Below are 20,942 nucleotides of genomic sequence, written 5' to 3'. Positions count from 1 at the left end.
GTTTAAGACAACAATGAGTGCTTAAACAAACACCAGCTCTTTGCACTGCACAAATTCTGCTATCTGATAAGAGGTACACATTTACTGTTGAGCAAATAGAATATATTTTGTATACAAGGAAGGCAAGTTGTGTAACAAAATACATAAATCTTCCTCCAGAGGTGTGACCACAACAACAGGATAGGAGCAGGAGTGCAGGCAAACAGGAAGGGAGCGATTGCAGTTAAATTAAAACATCCTGACAAAAGTCTGTCTCTTCTTTTAATGGACGCCGGTTTATGTCTGAGGCATAGAGATCAAATACGTGTTTGTCATATTGCTGCTCTTGCCACATGAGCTATTTTAAAATTTTTCCAAAGTGTCTGCCCTCCCAAGGGTAGAGCTGTGCCTGTGCTGGTGACAGAGGGCTGCATTGAGAGGAGGAGAAGGGCAGGTGGTGGGGGTGGTGGTTGTTTGTTTTATACATACTCAGCCATGTCTTCAGGCGGAAAAAAACTGACCCATGAAAAGGTTTTTCTAACAGTGAGCTGGCTTGTTTTCTGCCGCTTTCAAGGCCTTTAAAAGAATGTTTAACAGCAAACTTGCGGCAGAGCCCAGTAGCTATAAAAGAAGGCACACTGAATCATGATGAGAAATGGGGAATTCATCTCCCTAATTAGGCCTGGGCTACCCAAAAACAGGTAGAAACAACACGTTGATTGAGAAAAATCACACTGTTTTTTTTTTACCTTTAATTATGAATAATAATAATATTTCCCATTTTTATGACAGGAAGAATTGTGTCATAACAAATTTGCAGCCACTGGTATTGAAAAATACCAAGGGAACCCCTTTAGGTCCCATTTTAAAATGCATTTTTTTTTACAGCAGAAATACATTTTTTCACAGCCTGGTTCAAAAGACGGTTAAAACTGAGTATTTCTTTATTGTTACAATTGTACAGCATAGTAGCTCATTAGCGGAGGAGGACCCACCTCACCCGATCTCTTTGCTCGTTTCTAGATTGATCTAAAGTTAGGTAGAGTCAACATTTCAAGTCATGTCCTTACTCTTATTATTATAACAGCTTTAGTCCTCATGCTCAATAGCGTTGTGTCAGCTGCAGGAAAGCTGTAGGTTAAAGATGTAACTCTAGCTAGCTAAAGTAAGCCATATAAAAATGCATAACTCTCTTATCATTTTAAATTTCTGAATTATACTGTGCCGAGTTTCCAAAGGTTAATTCGTCTTTGCTAACTCATATTAGCTAGCCAAGACACAATCCGGTCATTTACAATACCAAATAAAAACTACAAATCCCACTGTTGCATCCACTAAGTGCTATGTGGATGGAAAGTATAGCAGCAACTTGAGTTACGAGAACATCAAATCAACCGAAGAGACCAATACCAACATCACTCAAGAAGAAGTTTACCGCTCATTGAATTAATATTGATGACAAAGTAAAAAAAATGTGCAAAATACTGATTTGTCTTTGACTACAGAAATCCTGCATTTAGATACTGGTAGAGAGGTGATTTACATTCAAATATTTATTTTTGTTAAATTGATTTTTATTTCCTGTGATTATAAAGTCACTGAAACTAGCTTTCTATTTCTATTATAACATTAGCTAACCAATGTTAGCAACCTAATAGAACAAGGAGGGCTAATTAGCATGTTAGCTGTGGGATTGGTTTTAGACGATGTTACCTGTTAAATATATAATGTAATGTAAGGTTTGAAAGACTTCAGAGCAGGACATAGGCTGGGACCGTTCATATGAAAAGTGGAGCCTCGTCCTAACTCTAGTGCTGTGTGAATGTCAACGAGAATACTGGCAAATCATAACTTGAAACATATTAAAAAAAAGCAATATGAGAGATTACACCTTTTACATTTGTGTGTGTGTGTGTGTGTGTGGGGGGGGGGGGTGAGTTCTGTAGTTTTTTGGTAAAAGCAGGGCTGACACTATGAGGTCAGGGGAACTTAATAGCCTTGAGAATCACAACCTCACCATCTGGTCTTTGGATCTGCACACCTTTGTCACAGAGGAAAAAGATAACAGCGTCGTCTTGGCATTTAAAGGAGCTTCTGGATAATACATGAGCAAGATGATGCCACAGCACCTTTGATCTGATTAATAATTTGTAGTAAACCCAAAGCAGAGCCACTAAAGGTGCTCATTCCTTGGATCAAGACAGGCACAGACAGGCAGAAAGCTCCTGGGGAACAGAGGAAGGCTGTGTCTTTTTCCACTGGAAATCTTCCCAAAAATGTAATCCAATATTTTTTTTTTTTTTCAAAGCTGGTGTCCATCTAACCTTCAGCCATCTGTGTCCTGCTTTATTAAACAATATCAGCGACAATAGTGGGGATCTAAAGCCTGTCTCCACAAAGCAGCAGAGCACAGCTTTACAGCTTAGGGCAAAACAAACATGAGAATTGTCCTCCCTGAGCTGGCCGAGTCCTGAGCACGCTCAATGCATGCATGGCTCATGTAATGTCAGACCTCCCTACAACAGGCCTTCATAATAGCTGGTCAAACAGAAGCAGGCAGGTTTCCACTATCAGCACCACTGAGAAGCAGTGAAAGCCCAACACATTCACTCACAGCCCCCATGATCAGGCCTCATTAGACTTCTTTCAGAGACACACAGGTTATCACTGTGGAAGCACAAGATAATGATGTAAGCAAGCAAGGGGAGACAGAAGAAGAATTGGCGCTTATATTTTTCAAACGTGAAACTTAAATGACTTCAATTTAACACACTTGGAAAAAAAAAAAAAAAAAGGTTTCTTATTAGTTTAAGCATAAACCTGGGTAAGACTCTCGCTGTTGTCACATGTTTGAGTACAGCTGTGACGTCTTCCTGGTGCTAGTCTGTCTGCACGAGGACCAACTGGGCACGGTAGTTAAACACAGTTCATGTCCCAACTCAGAACAAAGTAAGACAAGGGTCCTCTTCCATCGCTACATGAGGCAAGCAGCTCATGTCATGAACTGAAAATCAGTATGTCAGGATTCCAGTAACATGGAGGGGCTGTTTTGCGATTTTCCTTGGGAGATCATTTTTTCGTATGCTAGCAAAACGATGGAAAACGAAGGATTCTATTTTAGTTGTGAAGTTATTAGGAGTCATAGGGTGTGTTGTCAACCATGTAAAGCTACTCTAACAATATGCTTTGTCCTTGCTTGACAGAGCAGATGATACATTTTACCACCTCTCATGACATCCAGGTAACTAAGAATATATGGCCTTGAGTTCCTCATTCTAAGAGAAATATGATCATGTCTACAGCAACCTCACCTACCCTGGCTTAGAAAAGCTGGCTCAAGTGTGTCTCAACAAGCTTATCAACAACTCTCATGAACACATAGTGAAAAAAATCATATTAAACAGATGGAAATATACCTTTATTACCCTTAAGTTTGACAAAACTTCCCTCTCTTTTCTTCTCTTTGGTTAGAAATGTGACAGAAGATCTCAAGTATTTTTTTTAAACATACTTAAAATAAGTGGAGATTTTTATCATTTTAAACATGGTGTAATGAATGTATCCAAGTATCAAACAACCTTACAACACAGAGGATTCAATTCTGTCTATTTCAATGTTTTGTGATATCGCAAGCAAGGCTATATATGTAAGGAAAACTGGCATCTGGTAGTTTAAAGAACATAAACCATCATCTGCATACACTTCAGGATTTAAAAAAAAAATCCTTTAGGTAATTAAAACAGTGATGTCTGCATTTGTAGTTTTCACAGTATTTGAAACATCAAAGACAGAGCAGTACTTTAAGTGGCCTATATCATTATAACAAAAAAATCAATTAAAGATTGATACAGGGTTTTTGAGAACTGATATATAGAATCTGAAAAAGCTGAATCGTTCCAAATATTCAACTCTATCAATAAATTCTTGCAGCCCCAGCCAAGACAATTCAACTTTTATTCGCGACTTGTTTGATGCAGATTTTGAGTTCTGCAAACTGCTGATTCTGACTTTTAAAGCACAGTCAGCTGTAAGTCTTGCCTTGACTTGGCTTATGAGTGCAGCCTGCATGAACTTAGAACTGCATGATGTAGGGCAACCAACAAGCAGCTGATGGTCACCAATTGTCAGTGAGAAATTCCTTTCTGGTCCAGTTCCAAGTCAGAGCAGAGGTGGAAAACACACAGACCTGTGGCTTATGCTGTGCAGAGCCCAACTGTCTCTTACTGGTTTGATCACAGCACGATTCCCCCTTATTTACAAGGCAGCAATTTTTCACCTGATGTCTCGTTCAGGGTGGGAAGCTCAGTTCCTACTAAAGTTAAACTGTCTAGGTTGTACGCTTAAAAACATGTAGGTTATCTGACAAATCTTGATCAGAACCTGAAAGTCAACAGATAATGAAAATCAGGAAAAACATCGCTCCATATTTCAGATTAAAAAAAAGAAAGCAAGCTCACACACACTTGATCTTTGTTAATTGATAGCTGCGTCAAAATCATATACTGTATAAAAATGGACATTGTAGCACCTTGCCTCAAGTGAAGCCAAATGATTTAAAGCTCCCACTACTGACAAGTACAAGTCATTAATTCCACATCCTCCATGTTAACAGACAAAATGCAATAATTGACAAGCCTGTTGGCTGAGTGGGCTCCCGCTGCACTGTGTGCATCAGATTAGCAGAGTAGAGGAGGATCGGTAAAAGGAAATGTATCGCTAACACTATTACACAAGGCATTTAACTTCCAGTGTCTACTAAATGAGATGTCTACATTACATAAGAACCTGTTCTGCTGTGAAGTGTATCAACCCGAGGGGCTCTTTGCTTCTTTATCAGTGAGTTAAATGTGAGTTTTTGTTTGCAGAAATGGCATGACGTCCATGGTTCTAGCCCATCTCTACTGCCCAGACTCTGGCTCCAAATGGGCAATATGTCAGTGACCGTTACTGGATTTTGGCTTCATCTTTGTACAACGGTACATTGAGGTGGGTTGGCCATATGTGCCATGTGTGAATTAGCTCAACTGAGTCAAGTGTAACATTTTTGTCTCACTTTGGTTATAAATAAGTAAACAACATCCCGAGCAAGTACATTAAAGAACATTTAAGTGTTTTCCATCCTAACTTTGATATTATTCGTGCAAAATGTTTCACACAGTCATGGATACGCCAATCAGGAGTAGAGATACAGTGGAGTTGGCCATACAAGCTCAAATGGTTGCACCTTTTTTATGCAAAGTAGATTACAGCTGTTTCAAAAACTTTTTATAATACATAAAAAAAGGGCTACAGTTGCATTTCAAGTCTGACTTGATTTGCAGCACCCGACCTTTTAAACGAAGGAGTGCACACAATGAGACATTCCATTTTATCTTAGGACAACGCTTTGTTGGCATCAATTCAAGTCCAGCTTCTTTTCTATGCATACAAAATCTCACAAAAAAAAAAATTACAAACAATTCTTGTCAACTAATGTTAATTGCACCTAAGGACAACTTAACTGTCAGTTTGTTTCAAACCTTCACATCATATTGATAGATGCCAGGGGGCCTTTCATTAGTATTTACGCACTATAAGCTTGATATTTCTCCAAGAATAGGTCTGTCACTCACATAACAAAACAAGGAGTAATCATGTTTCACAATGAGAATGCAACCTGGCAAATAATCTAAACATTCACAATCACTGCAGCAGCAGTGTACTGGTGTACCAGGCTCTCCTCATGGTCCACCTTGCACAAGTTGCTAGCTTGCTGGCTGCCAAACCAGTTTTCGTTGCGTAATCGTTACTTGGAGAGGTATGTTCCAGGATGCCTTTCTAACAAACTGCTGCTGCATACACTTGCAACTGAGAGAGGGAAGACACCCTGGAAAGCGTTCGATGCCTCCTCTCTTCTCAGCTTTCAGCAGCAGACAAACAGCCGGCTCAGGCTCCGCACATACCACACAGGAAACACGATACACCATGGGCATATTTGAAAATCAATGCAAAACGTGAGCCTTTCACTGGATATGTGTTTGTGAACGTGACGTGTGAGGGGTTGCCTTGTTGACTGGGTAAACAGGAAAAAGAGTGAGATTTCAGCTTGGATTACAGCAGGTCAAGTCCTCCACCAAAACACGCGTGTAAATCTTAAATGTCATTATATATACTATATAAAAACAAAGCACATTTACTGATAAAGCGCAGTCTGGTATGATTTTGATTTAATTAAATTAAGGGACCTGCCGTCAACTTGAGATGACGTAATCATCCCATTTGACACAATCAGTTACAAATGTTTAAAATGACAAAAACTTCATTGAGTCTTTTCTAAATCAATACATACTGATGTTTTGTATTTAAAAATGATGGAGCAATTCTGCTTACTATCACTCCCTTCAAGCACACACACACAATGACTTAAACTGTATTTCAACAAAGGGCTGCACATTGACTTTCAAACTCCCATGTTCCTGATTTTGCGCCACATTTGGCCCTTTATTACTCAAGAGTGGCAGCTGATCAGCGTTTGAATGTGCTGACTCGATAGTTGTTGTCACACTACAGGGATGTCTGATCCCCGGGAGGGAAACACAGGCAGAGTGGGATTAACTTTGCCAAATATCCAGAGAGATTTGTTTATCATTCTCACTGACTGGTGGCCTAAATACTTAATACCAAAGCAAAAAAGTGTTTGGATCATTCACTAATCTACTCTATGACATTGTTGTCACTTCAAGGAGATTTTAAATCAGGCTTTCTGGGCTATTCCTTTGTCTTGGGTTTATACTGTACTTGATTTAAGGACTCTTGGGGGTTTGAATTTAACCCCTTTGGCAGATTTTACACAAATAATATAAAGGTATGGATTACAGATGTTCCAATAGACTACCATTATTCTCTTCTAAATACAATACGGAGAGTACCTAGACATAAGTATTTACTGATACAAAGAATCCCTTCTATTCTAGTCATATTAAAATATATATTCATAATATCAGTGGGTTAGGGTTTAGGTAGTCTGTTTCTGAAATAGATCTTTGACATACTCTTAGATAAAAGATACCACTTTACATAAACAACAATAATGGTATCAGTATCGGAAAAAAATATATTAAAAATGTAGGGCTTCCCTTTAAATCTTGACATCATCAGGACTGGCACATTATTAACACATAACAAAGGTGGGGCATTGTTTTGGAACTTTTGATTCTAAGCTATGGGTCAATAAAAATATTTTATGTCTCCATAAGTCAATTTACTAGCCTACATACATATTGTGTAGTATTTGAAAAATAATGCATATTTTGCATGTTCTGTCTTTCTATCAGGTGTATTCTTCACGTATTCCTGGTTTTGCTGCTCCTGTGTGTGTGTGTGTGTGCGTTAAGGTGTGAGTGACACCTGGACGGGCCTACCTGCTTTGGGTCGCAGGCCTTGAAGACGTGACAGGACATCTCGGACTCGGGGTTGTCCGGCTGTCCCCGCAGCAGATAGGAAAAGTACTTGAGGTCATTGCTGTTGTGGATGAAGCGAGAGATGAGCTGCGCCTTGTGCTCGAATATAAACACGGAGCAGTTGTTGCTGCTGGAGGGGACGCACCGGACGAAGGGGGGGTTGAGGACCAACTGGACTTCCCTGGGCTGCACCACGGGGCCGCAGTCACCCCTCTCGCTCCTCCGCCGGATCTCTGCCACCAGCCAGGGCATCATGGGCAGGGTGGTCCGCCTGTCGAGCGAGCAGCCTCCGATGTAAGTCAGGGAGAACCTCCGGTCTGACTTCGGAGGGCTGCTCTCCCTCTCATCCTGACTCTCCATGATCGCAGACCCAGCTGACTTTCACCTCGTTGACAGCTGATGGGGAACTTAAAAAACTAATGTAAAAAAAGAAAAAGATGCCAATGTACCATTTCCTACATCCAAGTGCAAGGCGCAGTTGTAGCTAGATAGAAACACTTCCAACACCACAACACATCATGAAAGTTTATCAACTGAAGCGTTACCCTACGTGCACAACATGTGCTCGTTTCAGCTGCTGCGCTTCCATGTTCCCAATCTCTCCAAAATATCTCCACCGGACACCTTCAGGGACTAGGATATGTAACCTTTTTTTTTTCTACCTTGTTCCTCCACTGTTTGCATAGGCAGGGAGTCAGATCCCCGAACAGTCCTGCACTGTACTACCCCAGTCAGGCTTGCTTGCTAAAACGTGGCTCTGGATGACTCCCGTGTAAACACAATTCGCTCAGAGGAATCTGATTTCTCGCTCCGGTGGCTCTCAGCAGCGCATGAATACAGAACCACGCGCAAAAATCCTGCTCCAAGCTTTCGCATTCTTTTCCTTCGTTCTTTAAACTACAAATACTACTGATTGCATCGTCTTTAAATGCAGCCTAACATCTACTGTGATCCCTTTCTTCCCCCAACGCCTTGGAGGGCGGAGCGGCTGTGTGCGCGTCGACGACCCGCCCCAACCTTCCCATGTGCTGGAGGAGTGGGTAGGGCACAGCCGCTGTTTGAAACGTGACAGACGTGAGCTCCACCTTTCTTTACAGAACAACATAACTGGAAAAGCCTCCTCGTGGTAAGAGTGGAGCGTGTTTGCAGCCCCCATGGTAGGCTACTACTTCCTTGGGGCTAAAACCTTTTGTGTGTTGTAATCCTTCCTACTCGCCATCATTGGTAAAAAAAAAAAAAAAAGAAACAATCAGGGGTCAGACTTGTTCAAATACTGAATGTTTGCAGTAAACCAAACGCAAACCTTCAATGTGTTTACCTACAGCCTGTGCTGAATCATATCTGTAATCAAATCTGTTATGCTTGGATGTACTCAAGTTCCCATCCTCCCAGTGCCATAATTTAAACTCATCCACTTCTCCCAAAATAGCAGCTGTGCCATAAATAACCTCATCACCAAGACAGGGGGCCTTAAAAGCTCTGCGAGTCCCACAGCACTGCTGAAGACTCTGCAGGGTGAACATGTTTTAACTTTAGACTTTCATGTTGGAGGGGCAATCCATCTCATCCCTACAACACACCCAAATGTAATGCAAATATGTGTTTGAGTGTTGATGCTGTTTTGAAAATTCCATAAGCCAAATCTGTTTATAGTTGAAGGATCCATGTATTTGGTGCAGATTCTTTGAACTCTGTGCCAAGATGCCTACAGAGAGCCTCAAACTTCTAAATGTGAATCTCCGTTAGACAATGAACAAAGTAGGTCAGAATTATTTCTCGGTGTTTTCAACCTAATTACAAATAATTAAAGCGATGACAAGACTGTATAATATTAATTCATATTCACATTCAGTTTCTGACCGTTTCATCTTCACTGAGCTGTGAAGTTGGAATAAAATAAAATTCAGCAACAACGATTCAGAACTTTGAAAAAATTGTTTATTGCATTACTTCAGTTAGTTATTGACCACAGTAGAAAGAAAAGCACACAGAATGTTTTTTAGCAGCACAAAGGAAAAACAAACAGGAAGAGAAAGACTTTATAATTTAAACATTGACAAAAATCACAAAGACAAGAGAGAAAAAAACCTCAAACTGAAACTATACAGCTAACAGGATGCTGTAAAGTGGATTCATCACATCCTGTAAAAAGGCTAAAATAAGCTAAATAAACAACAGAATTCAATATTTCTAAGTCTTAGTTAGTACAAACATGGAGGCATACTTAAGTTTAGTGCAGTTTTAGTTCATCTAAACCTCGTCGGTGTTTGACATTGTGTAACAAATTTGGCACAATTAGAGAGTTACAGTATAAGCATTGTTGATATATATATATATATATATATATATATATAACACATGCAATATTATTATTAACACAAGCTTAAAGCAAAGCTGCTCTGATACAGTCACAAGATAAATCCCATAATAAATGTTGAATGTGATAGAAACTGTCTTGATGAGCATCGTGTCTCACTGGAAGGTGTTTCACACCTGACATGAACCCAGAAACCCTTCTCTGTATACTGCAATAAAGCTCAATCACATCACACATCTTTTTTTTTTATACTGTCTTAGTTTGGCTTAACAGATAGCTGGACGAGCCGTTGGGAGGAGGTACACTTACATTTTTAACAAAGAACGTTAAGGCGTTTTCAACTATTTAACCAGCTGAATCGTTTAGGAGATTATTCAACGTGTGACCGTTTGAGAAGTGCAAAGGGATCTTGAGACAAGCGGTGGTCGGGCGCTCATGTCAAGCGGTTTTTCTGATATGTAAACTTCAATGTGACTGCGTCAAACACTTTATGTGTGTTCACAACCATCACACAGTCTCCATAACAGCTGCCATCTCCTTGAACTGCTTGTGAAAGTTCTGCAAAAGGACAAAAAACAATCTTAAAATCAAACCCAGTTTTGAATTATACCGAAACATTGCATTGGCATGAAGTCATACAGACCTGGAACTGTGGAATGGTCATCTCAAAAGACCTGTGAGTGACCTGACCCGAGGGCTCGACGATCTTCAGCAGCAGAGACACGTACGGGGAGTTTAGAGATCGGCAGGTGTCCGAGCTCACCGCCATGCCGAGCTTCCACTGCATGTCCACCAACTGGAAAATACAGAAGAAAAACACAAACAAGATGGGTCTTTTTAAGCCTTGTAAATAGACATATTCTGCCATTAAGCCATCGGAAATTACAAGACTGTCATAGCGCTTTACTTTCTGACATACCTGGCTGATACTGAGCATGGAATGGACTTCCTGCTGAGCATGGACCGATGCTCCGTGTTCGCTCCACAGCTTGTGCAGCGCCTGAAGAGAAGCTTTGGGCCACTTGATACTGCTCTCCTCCAGCCGCGACACGAGGTCATCCCCAGAGACGTTGCTCTTCCCAGCTGACCTGGTGACGCAAATGTTAACTTACAGTATCATAACATCCTTTTTTTATTTTAAAAGTACGGTTTATCTTTTTCTATACTGATAATCATCCAGAGCAGCTGCTGTTTGAACTAAATCACATAACTTGAAATTCTCATTTTAGGTTTTAGATTAGATATTGATATTGATATTTTGAATAGATGTGTAAATATCATCCTGCAGAGTCTACATCAATCAGCATGTTTGTTTTTTTTTAATTCTGAGGCAACATAAAGATTGGGATTTGATACCTGAAAGTTAACAAGAGATATCTGATCATGTTCTGTAGAGCGTCATGTTCAAGACTGACTCCGGCTTTTTGAAATCTCTGCCAAGAAGAGCAAACAAAACAAACAAAACAAAGAAAGAAAGAGGAACTCGTGAGCATGGGTTACTATGCGCTAAATAATATTTTGAAGACACTTTGACTCACATCCGATATTTCAGCTGAATCCACTCCTCTCGTGTGGCCTTGTAGATAAGTGAGAATGTGTTGACACTGTGGAGATTAGAAGATTGATTGTGAGATTTACAGAATAACTTAATGGCAGATAGAACCACATCCTCTGTGACTGGTGCAGAGCACGGCTGCTAATAGACCTACAATAAGCTCTGACACATTTGATTTATGAGCCAAGGGTTCATACTCATGAGAGCTTTCTGAAACAACAACTTCATACTACTGCTGGACAACATGTATGTGCTGCTTCTCCTCTAAGAACTTTTATATTAGAGCTTAATTACTATCCATTCAACCTCAGCTGAACGCTTTGTGACTCATTTAAATGAAAATGCAACATGTAATATGTTGTTGCATGGTGATGATAAGTAAAACTAGACATTAAAAAATACTCACTGCTTCAGTCAACAGATCTGGAGAAAGCTTGCAGATGTTGTCCACAACTTTGTTTACACCTGCAGCACAACAGTGACACATTCATTCAACCTTTATTTCTACTCGGGAGATCATTGAGGGGCAACAACTCATTTATCGAGTAATTGCAGAATCAATTAAAAGACGGACAACAAATCATTAAATTCACAGATAAGACTCCTAAAACCAACAAACCGGGGTTTTCTAAGAAGCTAAGACAATAAGTAAGCACTAGAGTGAAAGAAAAAGTCGAAATGTACTAAAATACATCAGCAAGCTCAAAAGATAATTCAATAAATAAAATTAAACAGTCACAAACAGAGGTTGGGAGGTTTAAAATCAGGGTTTCTAAAAAAGCCCAAAAGGTGAAGATGTTGTATCTTATTCCAAGAGGCCGGTGCAGAATAAGAAAAAGCTGATTGTCCAAGTTCTGTTGTTTCCCAAACAATTGATCTCCAGTTTGCCCATAACCCTATAACTTTCTGGAAATGATAATCTGTCACTGTGACATGTAAGATGTATTCGCTATAGCCTTTAAAATATGAAATAGTTATCTAAACTGTTTTAAGTTTACAAACAAAATTATAAAATATATTGAGAATACAAGAGGATAAGTAGCAGGTCCATCAAATAAAGCAGGGTGTGTCATAAAATAGTAATTACACAAGGAAAGGTGTAATATGTTTATCTTGTCTGTGCACTTGAAGGTAAGTTTCCATAGAATAATAAGAAAGTTAGATATGGTACAAATATAAAGCAGCACAGCTTTGAAACACAATGAAAGAAATAATATCATTAACAAAGTGCACAGACAAGATAATAATGTGACACCTTTCCTTGTGTAATTACTGTTCAACCTTCCTGAAAGAGCACATGTCACTCCGCTGTTCATCTCCTCACACTGGCTCCCAGTTACTGCTCGCATCAAATTTAAAACTCTGCTGCTCAAAAACGTCTCGTCCTTACTTTAACTCTCTCCTCCAGGTCTACACTCCCTCCCTCCACGCTCTGCCAATGAAAGGCGTCTGACCCAACCTTCACAACAGGGTCCTAAGACGCTGACTAGATTCTTCTCCTCTGTCGCCCCCCGGTGGTGGAATGAACTTCCAAACTCCATGTGATCTGCAGAGTCCCTCTGCACCTTTAAGAAAAAGCTAAAGACCCAGCTCTTTCATGAATACCTACTAACTTAATGATGATGGTCTCCATATTATTGATGATGATGATGGTAATGACGATGGTTTTTGTTTGATAAAGACGACTTATAAGATGGTTTCTATACTGATTAGAGCTCTCAAGAACTGCCCTCAATGTTGTGCTTTGCCTCTGGTCACTTCCTGTCAGCACCTGTGTGTCCAATCAGACTCAAAGCTGATCGTTTGCTCTTACTGACATTGTTCCCTTTTTTCTAGATCCTTGCTTGTGTTGTTCTTACTCTCTGATGTACGTCGCTTTGGATAAAAGCATCTGCTGAGTGAATTGTAGAATTGTAGAAACAGAAGGAGAAAGGACAGCAATGCCAAAGCTTCATATCCCAAGATGCACCTGTGTGTCTCAGTCAAAACAAACATGGCAGCCCCCATCTACTTCCTGGTTGGGAAAAGAGTCGCCACTTTTTCTATGCGTTTTAATCTCACGTCGACTTAAATGTGCCCTCAGGATATTCTAAGAGTATGTACGATTTAAGTGTCAAATTAAAGTGAGGAATCTGTGAATATGAACCATATGGACCCTGACAGCTTATTGAGCAAACGGTAAAGAGTATTTAATTTATTGTCTGATGATGATTGCAAAGCACAGTGAATACACAGATCACTTCAAAAATAAGTCAATCTAGTAAAACAAATAAATAAATAAAACATTACGCTTCTTAAAACAATTGAAACCTACCATGTGATTCCTCTGCTGATGGCATCTTCTCAGTCAGACTCCGAGTTCAACCTTTGAGTCGGTCTTTGTTTCAGCCAATTACTCGATTAATTGGTCGACTTAATAAAATACTAAGAGTCGTTTTTATCACTCCAGAGACAAAAACAACAGACTGTCAGAGCACAGAGATCTCCTGCAGCTTGTAGACACTTGCAAATATTCTTATTTGGTTGTTGTTTCTGTAACAGTCTTTCAACAATCACAAAGGTGCATATCGCCACCTACTGTGTGGGAGTGTTCACTATTTAGCAGGGCAGGTTTGACAATGAAAAAGTCATGCTTTTTTATTTTAATTAGGTCATTATATAATGTTGACACTTGGATTTGTAAATTATAATGCAAATTAGATGATTGACTATAAATTGTATTTATAAGATAATCCTTTATTTATCCCACAACATGGAAATGTACAGTGTTATAATAATAATAATCGACTTTATTTGGCTTTGACATCACAGATACATTGGACGAACCAGATGCATTGTTTAAGTGTTTTAACACCGGTCCACAGGAGGCTTTTGAAAGGAAAACAATTAAGATAGGGAGAAAAGCGATAAAACAGAGAAAACAATGAGGAGAGAATAAATAAATAGACTTAAACAGTAGAGCAAAGGCAGCATGATCAAACAATAAACCAAGTTACAGCAGCAAAGAGCAAAAATTGCAAACAAAGAGTGAACACAGTACACAATTTAAATAAAAAACGAAAAAGAAAAAATGAAAAAAAAAATAGATAGATACCACAATATAGATTTTAAAAAGTATAGATCAGCTGAGAGCTGCAGTTTTTACAAACATGTAGTCAGAATATTCAGTGTAACACAGACATGCACATAAAGTGTAACATGTTATTGCACAAATGGTTTGATAAACATAATATAACATTAATATAACTTTAGATCAGAGATCAGAGTTAATTGTGTGTGTGTGTGTGTGTGTGTGTGTGTGTGTGTGTGTGTGTGTGTGTGTGTGTGTGTGTGTGTGTGTGTGTTTTGTGATATACTGGGAGCAGGCTTGGTTTAAACAGTCTGACTGCAGCATGAATTAAATAATTCACCCATTTCTAAAAATTAAAAAGCATTTCTCTTAATGCATTTTAATTTTTACAGCTGGTGGAGGGAGGGAGGGGCCTCTAAGCCAAAGAGGGACAACAACGCCCCCGTCTGGCAATTTTATGTAGGTGCTATATACAGATTTGGATGAAGTGAGTTATTATTATTATTTTATTGAGTAATTTAAATTAAATTAAATTAAATTAATTTAATTTAATTTAAATTTAATTTAATTTAATTTAATTTAATTTAAATTTACAAAGATGTACACGGATTTTGAATGAGTGAGTGATTTCGGACACAGCCACGGTTGTGAATCTGGAACGGTCCACTGTTGAGTTTATTCTGGGGGGTAGCACATTATAGAAATGTTTCATTTTGCCAAAACAAAACCATTACACATCTACTTATGAGACGAATAACACACATGTAGACATTAGATATTTTGTACTTGTCTATTTTTGTAACGAGGTACTGAAAAGTGAGGGGGGGGGGGGTTTATGGTTTATGAAAAACACAGTACCCCTGCAAAATGTCATGGTCCACTTTCCTTTGCGGAAGCGCTTTGCAGCTGTCAAACTGATTTTTGGTAAATCACTTTCAGCCCGCAGTTGAACGGGAAATATCTGCAGAAGTTGAAGATGGACTGTCCACGCTGGTTGCCCCTTGAGTCGAATCCAGAAGTATGTTTTGATTATATGTCTTCTGTTTGTTTTGTTGAATCGATGTCATTCATTCTGAAGCATGTGAGAGGAAGCTAACCTGCAGCTAGCAGTGAGAACAAAAGCTGAACCCCGGTGTGGCTTCATTTCTCAAACTCCATTAATGTGTTTATGTCTTTTTCATTTCAGGTCATGACCAAGGTAAGTACTGCTTTTGACTAAATTTGACAACAATTATGTTTGAGCAATAAGCTGCAGAGTCATATTCAAAGGTAAGGCCTACCCTGAGGTGACGCAACGTAACGTTAGCATTCACATATAAGTGTTTTAATAATGTTTTATTGTTTTATGAAAACAATGACAGGCGGCAGGCAAAGGAATACAAATATTTTTTAAAATATATATAAAAATATAGCAATGTGTTTCTAGCAGCACTCTGTAATTGTATGTATAAAATAACACATTTAAATGCTATACAACAGTCTCGATATATATGTAATCCAAGTTTAATAACCAGACTGTTGAGAAGTAAGTAAAACTTTATTTGTGTAACACTTTTAATACACTCAACTAGCTTCACAAATAAAAACAATCAAACAATTTTTACAGTGAGATAATGTGCATACTTTCATTTTTATTTGTTTTATTACTATTATTTTTTATTTATTTATTTATCTATTTTAAATCTTTTTTTTTGTACATTCTTAATTTTTTTACAATATTTTTATTTTTTATTATTGTTATTTTTTATTTTTTTATCTATTTTTTTAGTATCTATTTTTTTGTACATTCTTAATTTTTATTTTTATATTTAAATTGTGCACTGTGTTCACTTTTTGTTTGCAATCTTTGCTCTTTGCTGCGTTAACACTGTAAATTTCCCCGTTGTGGGACAAATAAAGGATTATCTTATCTGACAATTGATAATCTAAATAGGTTGGATGTTTTCGGACTTTCTTTGTCCACAAAAAAAATTAAAAATCTGTTAAATTGTCTCCATTCTTAGACGGCTGTTTTGCAAATCTCTATCTTACATGAAAAAAGAAAACATGAAATTTGCTCTTATGAGGAAGTCGGTGCTTTCCAATTGTTAGACTGCAAGTGTACAGTTCCAGGCAATACACATTAAGTCAGCTGATTATGAAAACTGTATTTCATAACAGGCAAGCATCAGATACACAATCAAATTTACCATTTTAAAAAAAGGACCAGAAAATATAATTTCCATGAAACTTCTTTTGAGATAATTTTTTTTTACATTACATTTCGAGTATTTATTGGAGATTAATGGCAGTTATTTGACTTTTCAATTGTATGTTTATAACATGTCAATGGCTCAGATTCTTGCCTTTTGGGGGGTTTGGTAGGAGTCAGTTATTTCTGCTGTTAATCATAAAACTTGACTTGTAGCTTAAATTGCTGGGGCAAACCTTTTTTTTTTTTTTTTTTTGAATGCATAACAATTTACTGTCCTCTTTGTGTAGTTTGTGAATTGCTTGGGTATGAAACCAACTTGGCAATTTGGAGATGTGTATGGACTGGATCCAGAGCTTCTGAGCATGGTACCAAGACCGGTGTGCGCAGTGCTGCTCCTCTTCCCCGTGACTGAGAAGGTACTTGTTGTTACTCCCAACAAGTTTGGCATAAAATAGGCTTATTGTACATTTGTGAACAATACATTATTTATCCACTATTTTAGTGTGTGTGCATGTTTGAAACATAAATTCTGCACATGTTGTACAGACCCTTGTTTATGCCATAAGAAACCCTGTTCATGAAATGTATTTTCTCTTCTGTCTCTGTTCAGTATGAGGCCTTCAAGCAAGAAGAGGAAGAGAAACTGAAGGATCAACGACAGGAGGTTTCTCCTGATGTCTACTTCATCAAGCAAACTATTGGAAACGCATGTGGAACAATAGGATTAATCCATGCCGTGGCAAACAACCAGGCTCACCTGGAATTCGGTGTGTAGTAGTTATTCCATTTATGTCCTATGCAGCATTAGAAATGTGATTATTTGATGGTAATATGTGACATGGCTTTTTTAATTCTAAACTCAGGGTTACATTAACATTAAGGAATACATTAGTGTTACCACACAGACATTTGTATAACTTAGTTTTAGACCTTGAATGTATCATAACATTACACTTTAAGTGTATCAACCTACAGTGTAATCCAAACACTTTTTTCCTTGCAGACATTTCTTTCTTCCTGGTCTTACTGTTTGTTATCCTTACTCCTCAGAGTCCGACTCGCCTCTGAAGAAGTTTATTGAACAAACCACTAAAATGACTGCGGAGGAAAGGGCCACGTTCCTGGAAAAAGATGAGGTAAGAGACGGATGAGACAATGACGTTTTTAGAGATACAAAGAAAAGACTTAATTGAGTCCTCGATCTTGTCACAACAACAAATTATGAAGTTTGGAAATTTTGTTCTGACCTTTGAGTCAGTCAGGGGGAGAGGACAAAACTAAAAGTTACTAAAATTCAATGAAATGGTTAATAATTGTGGAATTGTGTCACATGTTACATCAAGTATTGATGCACCGAACCTGGGGGGACAAAGCCTTCTCCATAGCTGCCCCCTCCCTCTGGAACTCACTCCCAACACATATTCAACACTGCACCGACCCTCCTACTTTCAAATCACTGATCAAAACTCACCTCTTTAAACAAGCTTTTAATGTATGATTGTGATGTATTTTCTGTTTTCTGTAGTTTTACCTTTATTGTTGTTATCTTTAATTTGTGTGTAATGTTGCAATGTCTGTTAGTCTGTCCTTACTGTGCTGTTCTTTCTGTTTTTAACTGTTGTAAAGTGGCTTTGAGTTTTTTAAAAGCGCTTATAAATAAAATGTATTATTATTATTATTTAAGTATGAAGTAGACCAATAAAACGATCATGAACTACAGTACAAAAATGTGCATTACTGTCAAGTCATGGGCTTCTTTTCCTTCCTTGTGTTTCAGAGTATACGTGTGACACATGAATCCAGTGCACAGGAGGGACAGACTGAGGTTTGTGTTGAGTTTCACATGGTCTCTGCTGACCGAGGAGGCTTCTGACAAATATAAAAAACCTGCTTTTTGTTGCATGTCATTAACTTCAGAGCCTCAGAGAACTGCATGAGTATTTCTTGTCTGTTGCAGGCCCCGAGTTTGGACGAGAAAGTGAACCTGCATTTTATAGCTTTTGTGAATGTCGGAGGACATTTATATGAGCTGGGTGAGTTAACTACTGCTGATGTATGTGTATATAAACTATATGTACAGTAGTTGTATTTGTCACATTGTTGATGGCAGTAGTTTTAATTTCGCGTTTTTTGTCATATCTAGATGGCCGGAAGCCTTTCCCTATTGTCCACGGAAAAACTTCAGAAGATACTTTCCTCGAGGTAAGACAAAGAAACAAATCATGGTCACAGAAATAAACTCTTCATTTACATGATTTGTCGGATTCCCCCCCGCAGGACGCTGTAGCGGTTTGTAAGACCTTCATGGCTCGTGACCCTCAAGAGGTTCGTTTCACCATCATCGCACTCTCCAAAGATTCCTACTGAGGAAACGCCATCGTGAAAGAAAAAAAGATGAAGCATGACTGCCAAACATTCTCAAGTGCTGACTTAATCCGAAACTACAATTCTTTTCTCAATGCTTTAGCAAAGTGATTGGAGGGAAATACTTAAATGTCAGGGAAATCATTCTAAGGAACTTTCTTGCGGTACATCACTTGTTGTTGGTGTGAGAATGTCGGGTGCTGCTTTGCGACTTAAAAAGTATTTCTTGTTCAGATCAAAATCTTCCAGTTCCTTACTTGCGAAGACATCTCCCATCACTGTCAAACAGATGATAGCTGTACAACATACACATTGCACTAAAGTCTGTTTACATGGCTTGTTTGGCTTTTCAGTTTAAACAACTTTCCTCGTCGCTGAGGGGAATTTTGATGTCGAGGTGTTTTTGATCATGTGTCCCACCACTTGGTTCAAAACCTGAGGAGGAACGACGTTTTGCTATAGGCTCTTATTTAAGTCATGGCTTTGACTCAAACGATAAGCTTGATGCTGTTATATGCAGTAATGATGTTATGTAACGCTAATTAAAGAAATAAAAAATGTCTCCTGTAAGTGAGGCTCCTTGAAAAGTGCAGACTGTACATCCGTGTGGAAGGTGCCTACATTTTTGTAATAGGAATCCAATTCTGTCAAATAAAAGGCAAATTTAATAAAAGTCACACTTGTGGATCTTCTGTGTAACACGAAACATCTCTTCACCTGCCGCTCTTCAAAAGAGTTTCAAAAAGTCATTTGGCTCACTGGTTGACACTCTCAACAACTGAAACATGAAAAATGGTTAAACACTTTTATTGCAATCAGGAATGTGCCCATAACTGTCGCAGAGAAGAGATCACTTTAATTGTGCCTTGTCTTTTTTTCCTTGAATAAGCCTGTCCCTGCAGTTTTGCAAATCTCTTATCTTACATGAAAAAAGAAAACATGAAATTTGCTCTTATGAGGAAGTCGGTGCTTTCCAATTGTTAGACTGCAGGTGTACAGTTTCAGCCAATACACATTAAGTCAACTGATTATCAGAACTGTATCTCATATCAGGCAAGCATCAGATACACAATCAAATTTACCATAATAAATGTGTAAAAAATATTTCCTTTCAAAGAAAAGGATCAGAAAATATAATTTCCATGAAACTTCTTTTGAGATAATTAAGAAATAAATTGTATTTTTTTTACATAGCAATTCGAGTATTTATTGGAGATTAATGGCAATTATTTGACTTTTCAATTGTATGTTTATAACATGTCAATGGCTCAGATTCTTGCCTTTTGGGGGGTTTGGTAGGAGTCAGTTATTTCTGCTGTTGATCATAAAACTTGACTTGTAGCTTAAATTGCTGGGGCAAACTTTTTTTTTTTGAATGCGTGAAGCAGAACATCTTCTAACGTCGGGCAGTCCTACACAGAGGCATTTTTGATTTGTCTTAAATCGACTCCTAGTGATGCCTTATTTTAGCTCAGATAAAGTCTGCGTCCCACAGACTGATCAGGCGGGGGATTTTTTTTTGCCTTCATCCTTTCCACTGACGGTAAGGAACAGATCTCTTCAGGGCCAATATGAACAGGAAGAGTGGCTACAGCAAGCGAAACCTGTTCCTATGCTCACACCAGAGAACTGACTATTGATCTTTTAGGCCATGTGATTTGCTAAGTCATTAACAACTTTAAGGTAAACCACATCTTAAAGTTTCTACTAATGTGAGTCCTGTTTATGTGATGTGGGCCTGACCTTAGATGAACATTTTAAAAGAAAAGTTCTCAGGAGGAAAAACATCTTTGCTTATCCGCTTCAATATTCTTGAGCGCCTCCTACTTAAACCTGAGATCCTGTTAGTCTTGGCAATTACATTTGGCCTTGAATACTTGTCATGCTTTCAAAATCATCACAGCTGAAATATAGTTTTCTTTTGTCTACACCCAAAACAGGATTGAGCTCCAAACAGGAGAGTCACTCTTATACTGCCCGTCTGCTGCCCGCCTGTTTCTTGTAATAAGAGGGAAGAAGATGAC

At 38.5% G+C, this 20,942-nt stretch overlaps 3 protein-coding genes across 4 annotated transcripts in view; 1 reads left to right on the top strand and 2 right to left on the bottom strand.

Moving 5' to 3' along the window:
• Nucleotides 1-8,584, bottom strand: part of tbc1d4 (TBC1 domain family, member 4) — a 34,505-nt gene extending 25,921 nt beyond the window's left edge. Inside the window, exon 1 of one of the 2 annotated variants that reach the window (XM_029280922.2) lies at nt 7,380-8,584. In XM_029280922.2, coding sequence (XP_029136755.2) covers nt 7,380-7,778 — 399 coding nt within the window. In that variant the 5' untranslated portion in view covers nt 7,779-8,584. The remainder of the gene's footprint in view (nt 1-7,379) is intronic. The other variant, XM_065962050.1, reaches the window with a different exon arrangement.
• Nucleotides 8,585-9,334: 750 nt separating this feature from the next.
• On the bottom strand, nt 9,335-13,819 carry commd6 (COMM domain containing 6). Its single transcript, XM_020652601.3, has 7 exons — nt 13,605-13,819; nt 11,697-11,755; nt 11,274-11,339; nt 11,092-11,168; nt 10,655-10,823; nt 10,379-10,531; nt 9,335-10,293 (listed from the first exon to the last, which is right to left on the bottom strand). The coding sequence occupies exons 1-7, from the start codon at nt 13,627-13,629 to the stop codon at nt 10,243-10,245; spliced, it is 600 nt and encodes a 199-aa protein (XP_020508257.2). The 5' UTR covers nt 13,630-13,819; the 3' UTR covers nt 9,335-10,242.
• Nucleotides 13,820-15,239: 1,420 nt separating this feature from the next.
• On the top strand, nt 15,240-19,595 carry uchl3 (ubiquitin carboxyl-terminal esterase L3 (ubiquitin thiolesterase)). The gene is made up of 9 exons (XM_020652587.3): nt 15,240-15,378; nt 15,547-15,558; nt 16,842-16,970; nt 17,165-17,321; nt 17,605-17,690; nt 18,332-18,379; nt 18,512-18,587; nt 18,698-18,756; nt 18,832-19,595. Exons 1-9 carry the CDS (start codon nt 15,337-15,339, stop codon nt 18,919-18,921), a joined length of 699 nt encoding a protein of 232 aa, XP_020508243.1. The 5' UTR covers nt 15,240-15,336; the 3' UTR covers nt 18,922-19,595.
• The last annotated feature ends 1,347 nt before the right edge of the window (nt 19,596-20,942 follow it).

The sequence above is a fragment of the Labrus bergylta genome, chromosome 13, assembly GCF_963930695.1.
Source record: "Labrus bergylta chromosome 13, fLabBer1.1, whole genome shotgun sequence".
NCBI lineage: Eukaryota > Metazoa > Chordata > Actinopteri > Labriformes > Labridae > Labrus > Labrus bergylta.
The sequence above is the reverse complement of the archived record's forward strand: the minus strand, read 5'-3'. Positions and strand labels throughout refer to the sequence as shown.